This window comes from Odontesthes bonariensis, chromosome 13, assembly GCF_027942865.1.
Source record: "Odontesthes bonariensis isolate fOdoBon6 chromosome 13, fOdoBon6.hap1, whole genome shotgun sequence".
NCBI lineage: Eukaryota > Metazoa > Chordata > Actinopteri > Atheriniformes > Atherinopsidae > Odontesthes > Odontesthes bonariensis.
In genome coordinates, this window is record NC_134518.1 from 27,601,863 (window position 1) to 27,615,031 (window position 13,169).

At 39.8% G+C, this 13,169-nt stretch overlaps 1 protein-coding gene across 1 annotated transcript in view; it reads right to left on the reverse strand.

The window, feature by feature from the left end:
* Positions 1 to 12,821, reverse strand: part of slit3 (slit homolog 3 (Drosophila)) — a 256,161-nt gene extending 243,340 nt beyond the window's left edge. The window contains exon 1 of the mRNA XM_075481822.1: positions 12,094 to 12,821. Coding sequence (XP_075337937.1) covers positions 12,094 to 12,284 — 191 coding nt within the window. The 5' untranslated portion in view covers positions 12,285 to 12,821. The remainder of the gene's footprint in view (positions 1 to 12,093) is intronic.
* Positions 12,822 to 13,169: the final 348 nt, after the last annotated feature.

A 13,169-nucleotide genomic window follows, 5' to 3' on the forward strand; every position in this document is an offset into this window, starting at 1 on the left:
TGTGCAGGGAATTGATACACTTTCCACCAAAGACGCACACACGCATCTAACCCTAGACCACTGAAGCCAGTGAAACTTATAGTCTGGCTGTTTTGGGCTGGCATACAGTTTGATTTAACACACACGTACACATAAAGTACAACACACACATGCTTATGATGTGTAAGTCTCACTGGGAACCAAGGAGCTGAATTGCTGCAGAATAGGTTTATTGGTTGGACACACCAAGAGGTTCTAACTATTAGAAAGGAATGTTAAACAAATGACAGATTGTGTGACTCCCAAGAGCTTAATGGAATGAAAATTCGGACTGCCAGCTCTGTGGTAAAGCATGAAATACTATGAGACTAAATGAATGTAACAGTTCGATATATAAGGTTGCTGGCCGGCCACTTATACTTCTCTTTCTCATCTTGACCTCCCATCTCAGTTTGTCTCGTTTTTGTTTTCATGACCTTTGTCCTCTTTTCTCTGCCCGGGACAACAACATCAACAGAGAAATGTGGTTTCCTCTGTTGGCTTTATCTGCGTCTGACACTGTGACATTTCCTCTTTACACTTTCTCTCTCTCTCCATCAGACCTTGCATCCTTATCTTACTCTCCCTCCAGTCTTTATCTTCCTGCCATCCTTTGTTGCCATACATCCAATGCTTAGTTTCCAAATGCATCCACTTCCTCTCTCCTAATCTAATGTTATTTTCCACGACGCTCTTGTAATGCTTCACTTTCCCATTCTTACTTTCTTGCTCCCCGTCCATCTCTCTGGTAGATAGGTATGCTCAATTTCGCTCTCTAAATCTCCAAGTTACGCAAGGAATCCTAATTGCTGTCTTCCTTTTCCTCTGAGCTCCACACCACAGTGTGTCTGTCACCAAACGCAGGCCAGGCATCTAGTTGGCTTCCAAAATGGCTTAGATATAGCTGAAATGAATTTGTTTCAAATATTTAGATAAGACATTTGGGAGCACCTGCTCAGATTAGTTTTTATAACACCAATTGTAATCTCGGTGGAAATTAAACTTAAACAGCAGGGTGAGTGAAAACTGCAATAAAGGCTTTAGCTGAATTTACCTAGGTTTTTTTTGTATGAAACTATGAAATTTTGAACAGCATGTTCAGCAATGGTAAATAAGTTACAGGAAAAACTTGTATGTCAAAATTTTACACTATATTAATTAGCCCATTATCCAGGAAACAGGGTGTATAATTCCTAGTATATACACTCAAAACACCAGAAACAAACAAAATATTATCAAACGAAACTATTAACTTTCCATATAAAGTACAACACAATAATTAAACTACTGGAAAAGCTGTCCAAAATAAACTCTAATTACCAAGAAAGGAACACATATTTAACCGAGGGATTTTCAACAGCTAAATGGATCGCACCGTTGGCAGTGAAGCAAACATAGAGAAGGTGCCTTCTGAAAATAGACCAGGTTCTTGGCTGACAAGTGATGTTTTATGTACTCGCAGATTCAGATGAAACATTAGTTGCCCTTTTGTGGACCTGTGTAAGCAGAGGGGTTGTTGTTAGCAACTATAAGTTCAGCACAAACCAACTGCTGGTGGCAGAAAACATCAAATATTACAAACGAATGAACACATTAAGTAGCACCAGATTCATGTACATTAAAAAAAGCTGACTGTGATGAACTTCACAAACAGACTCATTGGCTGTGTATCGCCTTCAAGCATCCATAAGACTCTAAAAAGTGTAGAACATTTTAGAGCATTGTATTTCCTGTGCAGCTATTTACTGCTGTTTTGTTTTTGCTTCAAAGATGTCCTCAAGAAAAGGTGTTTTTGGTTTTGGACTTTTTTCAACTTCCCCAAAGACCTCCTCGATCAGTGGATACAATTTGGTTTTCCCGGACAGTAACACAGTAGGGAAAAGGTCCGGATTTGTTTGCTACACTTCACTGATGACAGTTTGTAAAACAAGAACAAGTATGACACTGGCTTTGCACTGAGACTGAAGCTGAAAGTCAAGGCTGTTCAAATACTAAAATCAAATGAAAGGGCACACATGCGAAGTGTAAGCAGTGAGTCAAACTGTTTCAAATGTATATTTTTTGTCAGTATAAAGGCTCATTTATGAGAGGATCTCTGTCACTTGCGTGGGTTGGCCAAAATTCCTATCTATCAGTCGGGGTGACGGAAACCGCAAGGGTTGTGATTGGTCGGCTAACAATTCCGGAATCACTTTTCCGGTTAGTTAGTTCCTTCCTCTCACAACAACAACACCGCCATTTTTGAAAGAGTTTGCTGTGTGCCAGTCAACATTTTAAAAAAAATGGAGCAAATCGAGGAACGACTTAAAGAGGTCGCCATCGTTCACTGTGAGGACTGGAACGGAGCTGGAAGGTAAACAATCAATCAACGACTTTCACGATAGACGTCGCGAGATTGGGTCTTTTAACGTAGCGACGCCTACTGATCGGGAGGTAAATTGCCTTGCGTATCCAATATCCCGACGGAGAACTTCGAAAGGTTTAAAGCTTCTCCGTGATTACGGAGACAAATTGACGCATAGCGACGGAGAAGTATACTGAGGCCTTAAGACACATGAACAGATTTAAGTACAAACATCATGGTTACACTGAGTGAAAAAGTGGCTACGTTTGTTCAGAAACATACAAAAGTTTCTCAAACAAGCACCTATTGAGCATATTTATTAAAAAGAGACATCTTGCTGCAATCCTCTTTGTGTTGCGCTGCTCACTTTGATGCACAGGATCCAATTCTGGCTGGAATACGCTGAATGTCATGAGCTGTCATGCTTAAAAAAGTAGTTTCTCGCAATTTTTTCTTATTTATGTGTTGTCGTAGCCTGGAATTCAACTTATGAGAAGACACTTTAGCCAGATCCTCTCATTCTCAGGAGAAACCTCTGCCTTCTTATGAACTAATTACAGACTAATTGGAGTTATGAAGTGTGCAAAGCTAATCTAGAGTCAGCCAAGAGTAAGAATGAATTTACTGGAAATGCTTATGCCTTGTCCACTTTAAGAATTTCCTTTATTAGACTTATGGGGCGGTTTTTACTGTAAACATTTAGCAGCTGTTTTAATCCAAAGCAACTGAAAGTGAGGAAACAACATTCAAGCTTTAATCCAGTCAGAAAACCCTGCTCTATAAATTAAATGAAATCGCTATAAATCTATCGAAATGACAAATTATAAATAAAACAAGTACAGAAGAGTAAATCAATCCAGATTAGGTGTGTTGGGGTGTTAGATGTATCAGGGAGAGAAGGTGTTCTCTGAAGAGATGGGTTTTCAAAACATTCTTGAAGGTAGAGAGGGATAGCAGCTGCTCTGATAGCAGCTGGAAGCTCATTCAACTATCATGGAACCACAAATAGTCCGGATTGAAACTACATGTGCATAGGGATGGCAGTGCCAGCATTCCTTTACTGGATATCTATTACTTTATATTTATCCCCTGTTCTTAAATTTGTAGATTAAAATGCAACCTCTTATCTTCTATTAAGAACAAAGATAGACAAAGTGGCAAAGACAACCATATGACAAGACAAAGAATTGAACATTTTTATCCAACTAATGCTTCACGCCAAACTTGTCATTATAGATAAAAAAAATCGTTCTCTGTACACAAATAAACTGACTTATTTGAGATCTTTACAATGCACAGAACGCTTCGAGAGGAAAGAAGAAAGGAGAAAACAAAGTAAGAGAAGCACAGAGGCAGTAGATAAAGAAGCTGTTGATCAGTAAATCATCCTCTTCACAGTAGACTTCAGGATGCTCCCTTTCACTTCATAAAGGGGAGTCCTGTCTGAATGATGCACAGTACAGCTTGCTGGGTCTCATCTGTACTTTAGTTCTGAAGCACCATCTAAATCTGGCTAAGTTTATTTCTCATGCTCACTTATTTTATTTTCCCATTTTCCCTCTCTTTCCCACATATTGTAGCTTGAAATTCATCCTCTTCTACCACATTATGTTCTTCTTCTGCTGATGTCTGCCCTGTGCTTTCTCAGCAGCTTTCACAGTAAATACCAAAGACCGATTACATATTTTTTTAAAGCCACAGTGTCTTCCCATTGTGTGTCATCGACAGTTAATTTGTTTTCTGTTTGTTTTCTCTTTCCCCTCATAGTACATATAATTTTAATGCCACTGATGAAATTCATAGTTTGGTGGCGTCAACTACCCAAACTTGACCACATTAGGGAGACGCCTGCAAGCATTTCTTTCTTTTAGAGTCACAAGTCGAAGGGGCTGCTGTATTTGGTTAGCTCTTTTCAGCTGGAGTTTATAGGCCTGATTTGCCTTTGTCTTGATTTACTACTGCTGTACTGTAAGTGAATAGGATGAGGTAGGGGTTGAGGGCTAATTTGGCTGCTGAGAAGCTACTTGACAAGAACAAGGCTTGCTACTTCATCAGTGAATGGGAGGATAACAGAATGAGGGAGATTAAGATGAATGAGAGGCTGAAAGTGAATGAGAATGATATAGACAAAGCTCAAGAGAGAGATACACACTCAAACATGCACAGCCCAGTGACATTTTCTCTATAAGCTTCCAACTCAACATAAACAGTCTGTCATAGTTAGCCTCGCTGAATAGTAAACAGAAAAGTGAAAATTATAAGTCAAACTTTCATGCTCCTTGCCCTGCCACATGCTTACGCAAAAAATACAAACACGAGTACATGCGTGTGTAGAAAAGGAACACACAGAGAAATACACACTGACAAAATAAAGTCCCTGCAGAAGGGATTTAAAGTGTTGCTTTGGTGACAGTGGCCTAACAAAACAGTGGCAGAGCTTGTTAACATCAAATGACTCCAAGCATACTGCACACACACTCATGCACACAAACCTATATATGCCATCTAATACTACACACCAGTGTAAGTCCTCCAGTCTGAGGACTTCTGTCTCAGTAGAGTCACCAAAGGTTATTCGTGACTCTGGGTTGTTTCTTTGTGACACAACTCTCTCTCTCTCATTATACGTCAAAGTTTCCATCTACAACCAATTCCATGTTCAATCCAGTGAAAGCACGAGAATGAACCATGGGTCTGTGCCTGCCTAATGATGAGTGTGCAGTAGGTGTGGGGTTGCATGCAAAGTTTCCCCACGTCGTTCATGACTATCAATTTATTTTTAGGAATATATAAACCTTTTTATTTGTGAGTGTGTGCACGCTCTTCTAGTATTTTTTTAAGGACCCATTTTATGTCTTTGACATGGAGATTATTTTGGCTGGTACTTAAAACATCAAAGAGTTGTTTGAAGTTTAAAAGAATATTATAGCATCATGCAACCTATATTGTTTTAAGTCATCATCAGTTCCTGACTCAATTCTGAATAGTATCACTATACAGAGCAAGTTAACGACTCAAGTCTCGGAACACAGAAATATTGTTGAAAAAAAGTCTCCAAAGCAGCAGTAAATCATACAGGTGTTAAACTGACCCCGAGGTTAGCTAAACTTATTTTGAAGACGAAATGGAGGCAAACTGTGAAATTAAAGCCCGAACTATAGGAGTTAAGATAAACTCTTAGTGGTTCATCTTTGCAAATCAAAACTTTTGAAAAGTTTGGTAGAGGCAAAAAAGCCCGTCATATTTTATGGTGTGCTATATTCTATCTAAGCGTTAGCTTGTTTACACTCCATCTGTCACCTGACCACATATTTTCTATGTATTCTTGTAGCAACACTCCCAGATGTAAGTACAAGTTACTATGATAAAAATATTTTCGTAAAAATTGACATAAAAAAATACCCCAAACTCCAATAATAAGACTGAAGCTTTAATTAACTGTAATTTTCTGTTGTTATGATGTAAAAAACTGGGTCAATCTAGGCTTTGGCATAGTTGTGATGACAACGGTTAACAATAAAACCTATGACTGTAAGGTCCTCACAACTGCAGCCTGCAAGTGTATTCAGCCAAGGTTTAGCTGTGGATTTATTTGTCCGCATGCACGCACCTGGTATTTCATGCAGATGCCTTTAAATATGTGTGTGTGTGTGTGTGTGTGTGTGTGTGTGTGTGTGTGTGTGTGTGTGTGTGTGTCTGTGCTGTATTTGTGTATACAGTGTGTATACAGTGTGAATACAGAATGTTTGCGCATGTTTTTTTTTATGTCGCATCGAGCTTGCTCCATTTCCCAGAAGGGCAGTGCCCAGTGTCAGTGCCAGCTGGCTGCTTCTTTGGCAGGCTAAAAGTCATTATATAGAAAGGTCAGCTGCCCACATTACTGGAGAAACTTGAGGAAAAGAATATCACCCACTGACCTAGAACTGGAGCCTAAATGTTGGTTACCCTCACTTGTGCCATTTGGTATACCATAAGTGAATCAAACATAGTTGGAAAGGGACTAAATGGATACCACAAGATGGCCACAGATGATAGGCGTAACATTAAGAGGTTCTTTGAGAACAGCAAACCCATTGTGGAATATACTTCTTAGTTTAGACTTGTCTGCTATAGCAATAATAGTGTTGTATTACATCACCATCATACCCATGATAACAGTAAAGAACACTCTTCACTGAATGATGGCGTTTGTTCAACAGTTACCAAAGCATGTGTGCTAGCTGATGTTTTCCTTAAAGTGGTGCACATATGCAGGAATATTCCACAAACCAAATAATTAACTCCCTGGTCCCAACAAAAAAGCTGGCAAAGTACCAGCACAACATGGTAAGCAGAGGTTCATAGGAACTATTGAAACAGTTACATCTTAGGACTTGCACTATCTCACTTTGTACGGTGTGTCAAACAGTACTGTACAACACAATACAGTTTGCAGTGAGAACAGAGCTCAGATTACAGCTGAAAGCAGCGGAGCAGACTGATGAAAACAATGCTTCAAACGAGACAGATTTCTCTTGATCCCATCAACTTTAGGGAACTGGAACTGTGTCAGAACAGCTTAGTTGACCTGCTACATGCACAGGACTGAACCAAAGCATGCAGAGATCACACACAAACATACAAATTCCAGTCCCACCATCATAACTGAGGGTGTGGTGGTTACAGCGTCCACTGACCAATCAACACTAAGCTTTGATAAGAGCCAGGAGCAAGGCTGGAACATGTGTGTCCATTCCACACACACACACACATACACATGCACACAAACAGACACAGCAGTAGCGGCCGTTTCCTTCTGTTGTGTGCTCCGTGGTAGGTTGGCACGAGGAAGGGAAATGGGGGCTGTGAAAACTCTACTGGAGAGATGCTGCTGGCAAACTGAGGGTGTGTCGAAGGGGGGGAGGTGGAGGTCAGTGAAAGTGGTGGAACAGGAGGAGAAACAAGGAATAAGTAAAAGAAGCAGAAAAGACAGCAGACTGAGCCAAAGGTGACAAAAAGCAGGAAATTAATAAGAGATAAAGGAAAGACCACAATATTTGGGAAGAAGAAATAAAGTTGGGATAAAGATGAGAAGTTGGAAAGTAAAGTGGAGTGTCAGAAAAAGAGAAAAAGCCAGGCAAGGCTAGAGAAAGCAGAGAAGGTGTTGCCTGTAAAAAACTTGCCAAAACTTCCTAAAAGTGCTGTTAGCAAGGGAACAGAAGAATAGGCAGTAAAAAAATCTAAATTAGTTTTTCTAAAGTGGGCTGGAGCAGCATGGTTCCAGCAGTGAGTTCACTCAACTGCATATCCACACTTACTCAGTCTGACATATAGCATATTTAAAGATACTCATACACATATACAAATGTAAACAGAGGTGAAACCATTCGGACATAAAATAAACATGTATATTTGCACAAACACACTTATGGACAAAAATTTCCTGAATTGTCTTGCAGCTTAGCCAACTGAAAGTTCCCTCTGGAGTTCACAGCATTCAGTTCGCTGACATTTCACAGCAGTTTGGTAACAGTTTGCAATTTGCAGTTGTCAAAATCAACACTCCAGGGTGTGTGTTCGTTTTTTGTGTGTATATCTGTGCGGTCCCCGTAGGGCAGGTGTGAAGTGAACCCGAGAGAAAAGCCGTCCCAGTTTTCCAATTCATTTTCCCCTTGCCTCGTTAAGCCTGTTAAGCCTCCCCCCAAAAACCCTTCACTCAAATTAGATGCAAATGAGGTCTCAAGTGGCTTCCCAAGGAGGACATTACAGAATTGACTGGCCTGAGGTAATCTGCGAGGCTGCCTGTGACTGCGAATGTGTGTGTTGAGTGAAACAGCTGGGTCACAAGTGTTTTTCTCTCGTTAACCTTTTCGAATGGTCTGTTTATAAAAGTGACGAAAACCTGGCTTTTAAAGAGATTGACTCTGTATTTATGACAGGTGGACTGCTGCTCAACCTTTTTGTCGATATGCAGCAGAAGGAAACTGGACTGAATGTTGTATGTGCTGTTTGTAAGAGGGAGGGAAAGTAGAGAGTTTTAAGGTCCATGCTGATGGTTTTCATGCCTTACAGTGCCAGACATTTTCCGTCTCAACTGATTTCCTCTGTTCTAAGCAGCTATGGTCTTTCTCCTGAAAAAATATGCAATTGTATAACTTTTCATAGTAATGTATCGTGAAGTTATTTCACATGAATTTCAATACTAAGTTTCTTTGTCATACCCAATTTCACTCAACCTGTGTAATGTGCCTCTCCTCCAGTTAACGGAGCTTTTCTATATTTGTTTTCAGTAACATTTACACAGTCTGTCTGAATTAGTTTGACTCAGTACATGTGCCGTTAAAGGGTGATAAAAGGGAGTAGCAGCATAGTAGCTGAAAAAGATTTTCCACTGGAGATAAGATGAGTCTTTTTGTCCCGTCCATGTTTTGCGATCTTGTTGCGTGGTGTGTGGTGAGACTACAACTGGACTCTTCTAAATCAATTTATTTTCTTGGCATTGTTTTCTGCAAGATTTTAAGTCAGCAAACTCAAAATAAAAACACATATTTCATTAGTTTGTGGGTCTTCAACATAGTTCATCATTTAATTCCTGAACTAAAGTGAGAGCTGAGTTACAGGTGTGTGAGCATTTATGTGTGTTTGTTTTTCTTTTTTTTTTTTAGAAAGATTATGCTAAATCAATGAAGGCACCAAGAAATTTGGTGGAAGGTTTTGGAGTGAATCAGCCTCACTTTTGTTATATTGCAGATTACAGCATTGGCATTGGTGGAGGATACATTCTCTGGGTACTCTTGTGTGCAAAATGAGAGTCAATGTGATATTTAACAATGATAAATTTATAACCTTATCCATGTTTACTATTATAACAAGAATGACAAAGTTACCTTTATCTTAACCCAAACATATTTTAAATATATATATTACGCTCCACTGGGTAGCACTAAGGTACCTACAGTATATGGTCAATTAGGTCAGTGGAGTTTTCATTTTATTTTATCTTGTTTTCTGTGGGGCATATTTTTGCTGGCATGGATTAGGTCCACATCCCCTATAGTGAGGATCAAGGTAAATCAATGCAAAGTTCACCTTTATCCCATGAAGAAACATTGCTATTCTGACAGGACCTGTCTCTTTCTGAAAGACAGTGTTTCCATGTACAGCATACAAGAAAACTGAATAATTCTGGTATGAAAATATAGACAAACAACCATGCAAAGGCCCCAGCTGGGACTTGAACCAAGAACCCTCTTGCATCTTGCTGTGAGGTATCAGTGCTAACCACCACACCACCATGCAGCCCTGATCAAAAGCAGATATGAGGAAATATCTTTAGAGTAAATGTTGATTCATCTCCTCATTAGAATTCAAAAGACTTTTAGAATCAATAATAAAAGCACACTGAGGCTGGTCCAGGAGCACTTAGTGGCTCAACACCTTTCTGAGTCACTTTATGTTGGTTTTTCCTTTCATTTGACCACCATCTGTATTTTTCTAGTAAATTGATACATAACAGCGTTCAACTAGTTACCTCAACATTGTGACATTGTACTGCCCTTGAAAGTTAAAAATATCCTGCTGCCAGGAAACTATTTAAAAAAAACAGATTGATTACATTTTTATACCTGTGTGACTCATCAGTTGAACACTATTGGTGATTGACAGTTTTTAGAATCAGCCATTAGCATTGCATAAGTAATGCTACTAAATTAAATGTAAAGTTGAAAATATGACTCATTAAAAAGCCAAAACTGACAGTCATATGAAATCCCAAAGAAAATATAATTTCTAAAGACCATGATAAATTACATCTACAAAATGGAGCATCTCTATATCTAAGTCTTGAATGCACAAGTTAAACATTAACAATTTAATTTATGAAATTAAATGTTTTTTTTAATTAAATGCTGTGTCCACAAAGACAATATCTCAAAATATTCTGCTCAAGGCAATAATAATCATGTCTCTTAAAAAGTTACCAATCTGCCATATCCTATTGGAATATTGTCCATTTTAATGTTTCCCATCTCAGACACCCTAAAATATATCTGTTGAGGGTAAGAAAGGTGAAGACCGGCAGAGGAAAAGAGAAAGAGGGAGGAAAAGAGAAACTCTTGGTCAGTCACATCTGAAACACTGACCTGGATAAATCAGGGAAACACAAACACATAGTTTCTGGAGTCAGGGGGGGAGGGGGGAAGCGTTGCTACCCCAAATATTCCACCCCAGAGACCCAAGCGAGAGGCAGGGTAACACCTTATCCCACCTCCCCATCATACCAGCTCTAATTATTTATTTTTTTATGGTGTAAATGTCTTCAGGGGATTGCTGTGTTAAAGCCAACAGGTCCTTGGAGGTCACAGCAGCTCTATGGGACAGAGGAGGTATGAGCTTCATTGTTAACACTCACACATACGCACACAAGAAACACAATCACACTAGGAGACTCAGAAACACAAAGATTTACATAGAAACAAGCATGTGAAAAAGTAAAAATACACCTACATATTCTAATCATGCATTCACCGCCATCAGAACCACCAGATCCCCCTACATTAACACACACATATCCACAAACACTGCCCCCCACTTTTCTCTACAGCCTACTGATTGTGTTTGTTGTCTCAGGGTTAGGTCTGTTGTTGATCCCCTGCGGGGCTTTTGGCTGCTCCGTTATCACGCATAATCGCTTCCATACCTTAACAGCAAAGGTGTGTGTGTGTTTGTGAGAGCATGTGTGTGGCTGCACTGGTGTATACGTGTCAAGATCAGGCAGGAGGTGGCAGCAGCATCTGTCAGGGGTCTGTCTCTGCCTGAGGAATGAATATCATTTGAAATTAACTGTCACCAGGTTTGTGAAATAGCAGTGATGTTTCTTCTTTGGGAGTAAAATCTGTGTTTAGATTTTAGACTTATGACGGAGGATCTAGCCCAGTTGTAGAAGCTTGTGAAAACTGTGAAAACTTCGTAAAGTCTTTGTAAAGAGAGACTGTGGAGAATCATGAGGAAATTCACAGGACAACCCAAAATTCTCTCTGTAAAAGCCATGTCGGAACTTTTTAACTGCTTCATTCACTGGGATCACTGACTATTTTTCAATCAGTTTCATGCACTGCAACTTCTAAGCATACAATCCAGTGGCTCATGTTTCATCCTTACGGTATAATAACTTTTACCACTGAATCATAATAATTATATTAATACCGGGTTCCTTTTAGTAGTTATCAGCCTACAAGTCTGTCAACATCCATCTCAATTTACACTTTAAACATAGTTAAGTAGTTTTTAACGTTTTTGTTGTTTTCAGACTAAATTTGGGAAACAAAAATAATTTTAAAAAACTTTCACAGAGCTACAGATAAAAGTTAATCAAGATAAGGACATAAGCCTTATGGTAAAAAGTACAACCAACAAATCATGAATTTGGCCCGAAAGTATATGGATTGGTGCAGGTGGTTCCAACCTATCAAGTGAGTTAAAATAATGAGAAAGTGATTTGGTTTTAATCTTGACGTTTCCACTGAGATGTTTCAAAACTAAGCTTTGCTGCAGTTTGATTCAGGTCTGAAAAGGATTCTTTGAAAAAGTTTAGTACATACAGAGAATTTTAAGTAAAACATGCTCCACGCAAAATCCGCCGTGGTCTTTACATAAGTGTGATGCGTATGAACAAAAGGTTTACGATAAGGTCACAAGGTACGCTGATGACACATAATGCGAGGGCAGTTAGATAGTAATGCATTGGGACTTACAGGCGCTCGGCATTCCTCGGTATTCCTTTTGGCACAGTCTTTAGACCCAGACCTTGGCAGTCCACATGGGACCCGGAGCAGCTACACTTGTGTGGGCATCCATCCACCGACGCAGCGCACACCAGAAAAGCGAAAACCAGAGCCCAAATCCGGCACAGAGCGACGCGCTTCCCCGGCCGAGTTGGAAGCATGATAACCACTGAAATTACTTTCCACCGAAGTTTATTGAAAATCCGCGGGGCTAAAAGTAGACTTTGTGGAAGTTATGATCCAGAAGGTGCTCAACACGGGGATGTTCGACTTTGTGATAGAATTTACAAATGAAGCCGAAATCAAATATCGTCCGCTTTTGCAGAAGCTCACCAAACTTTTTCTTAATAGACTCGATCAGAAAAACTTTCCTTAAAATACCTCGTTGCCATGGGGAAAAAAAGAAGAAAGTGGGATCTTTAGGTGACACACAAGAAAAAGTGTCCTTAAAACATATAATCGTGCATCACCTAACTCGATGCGTAAAAGTCTTCCCAAATGCTCCCCATTCACAAACTCTCAGACCAGTTCACAGCGTAACTCTTCAACTTTCCAAGCTAAAAAAAACCCCTCTGCTGGGATGTAACCTCCTTCCAGAGAACATCCCTCCGCTGACGGAGAATAAAAAGTGAGGGTTGCAGATGAGTTCAAATCAGAAAAAGTTTTAGAGAGGCGCAACACAGACTGGCGCGCCCGGAGGTTGTGAGAGTGAGTGAGGCAAGCAGATTTGTATTTAGGTTTCCCCCAAAATCCTCTCCCTCCCCCTGTGTCTCTCTCTGTCTATGTTGATGTCACCAGAAAAGAGAGCGAGAGAGCTCTACAAACTTTCACTAGTCGCTTATCTTCCCCGAAAACATTCCCTGCTCTCCAGACCACTTTCCCACACCGAGGTGGAAAAGTCTTCTCTTAGCCCACGGTAGCAGTGTAGATATATTTTAGTAAATTTCCCAGCCACTCTTCCCTTTTTGTCAAGCCCCATTTATCAACTTAACGATCTACTTTGCGATCATATGTTGGTTTTGAGGCATGTCTTATTCTAACCATAT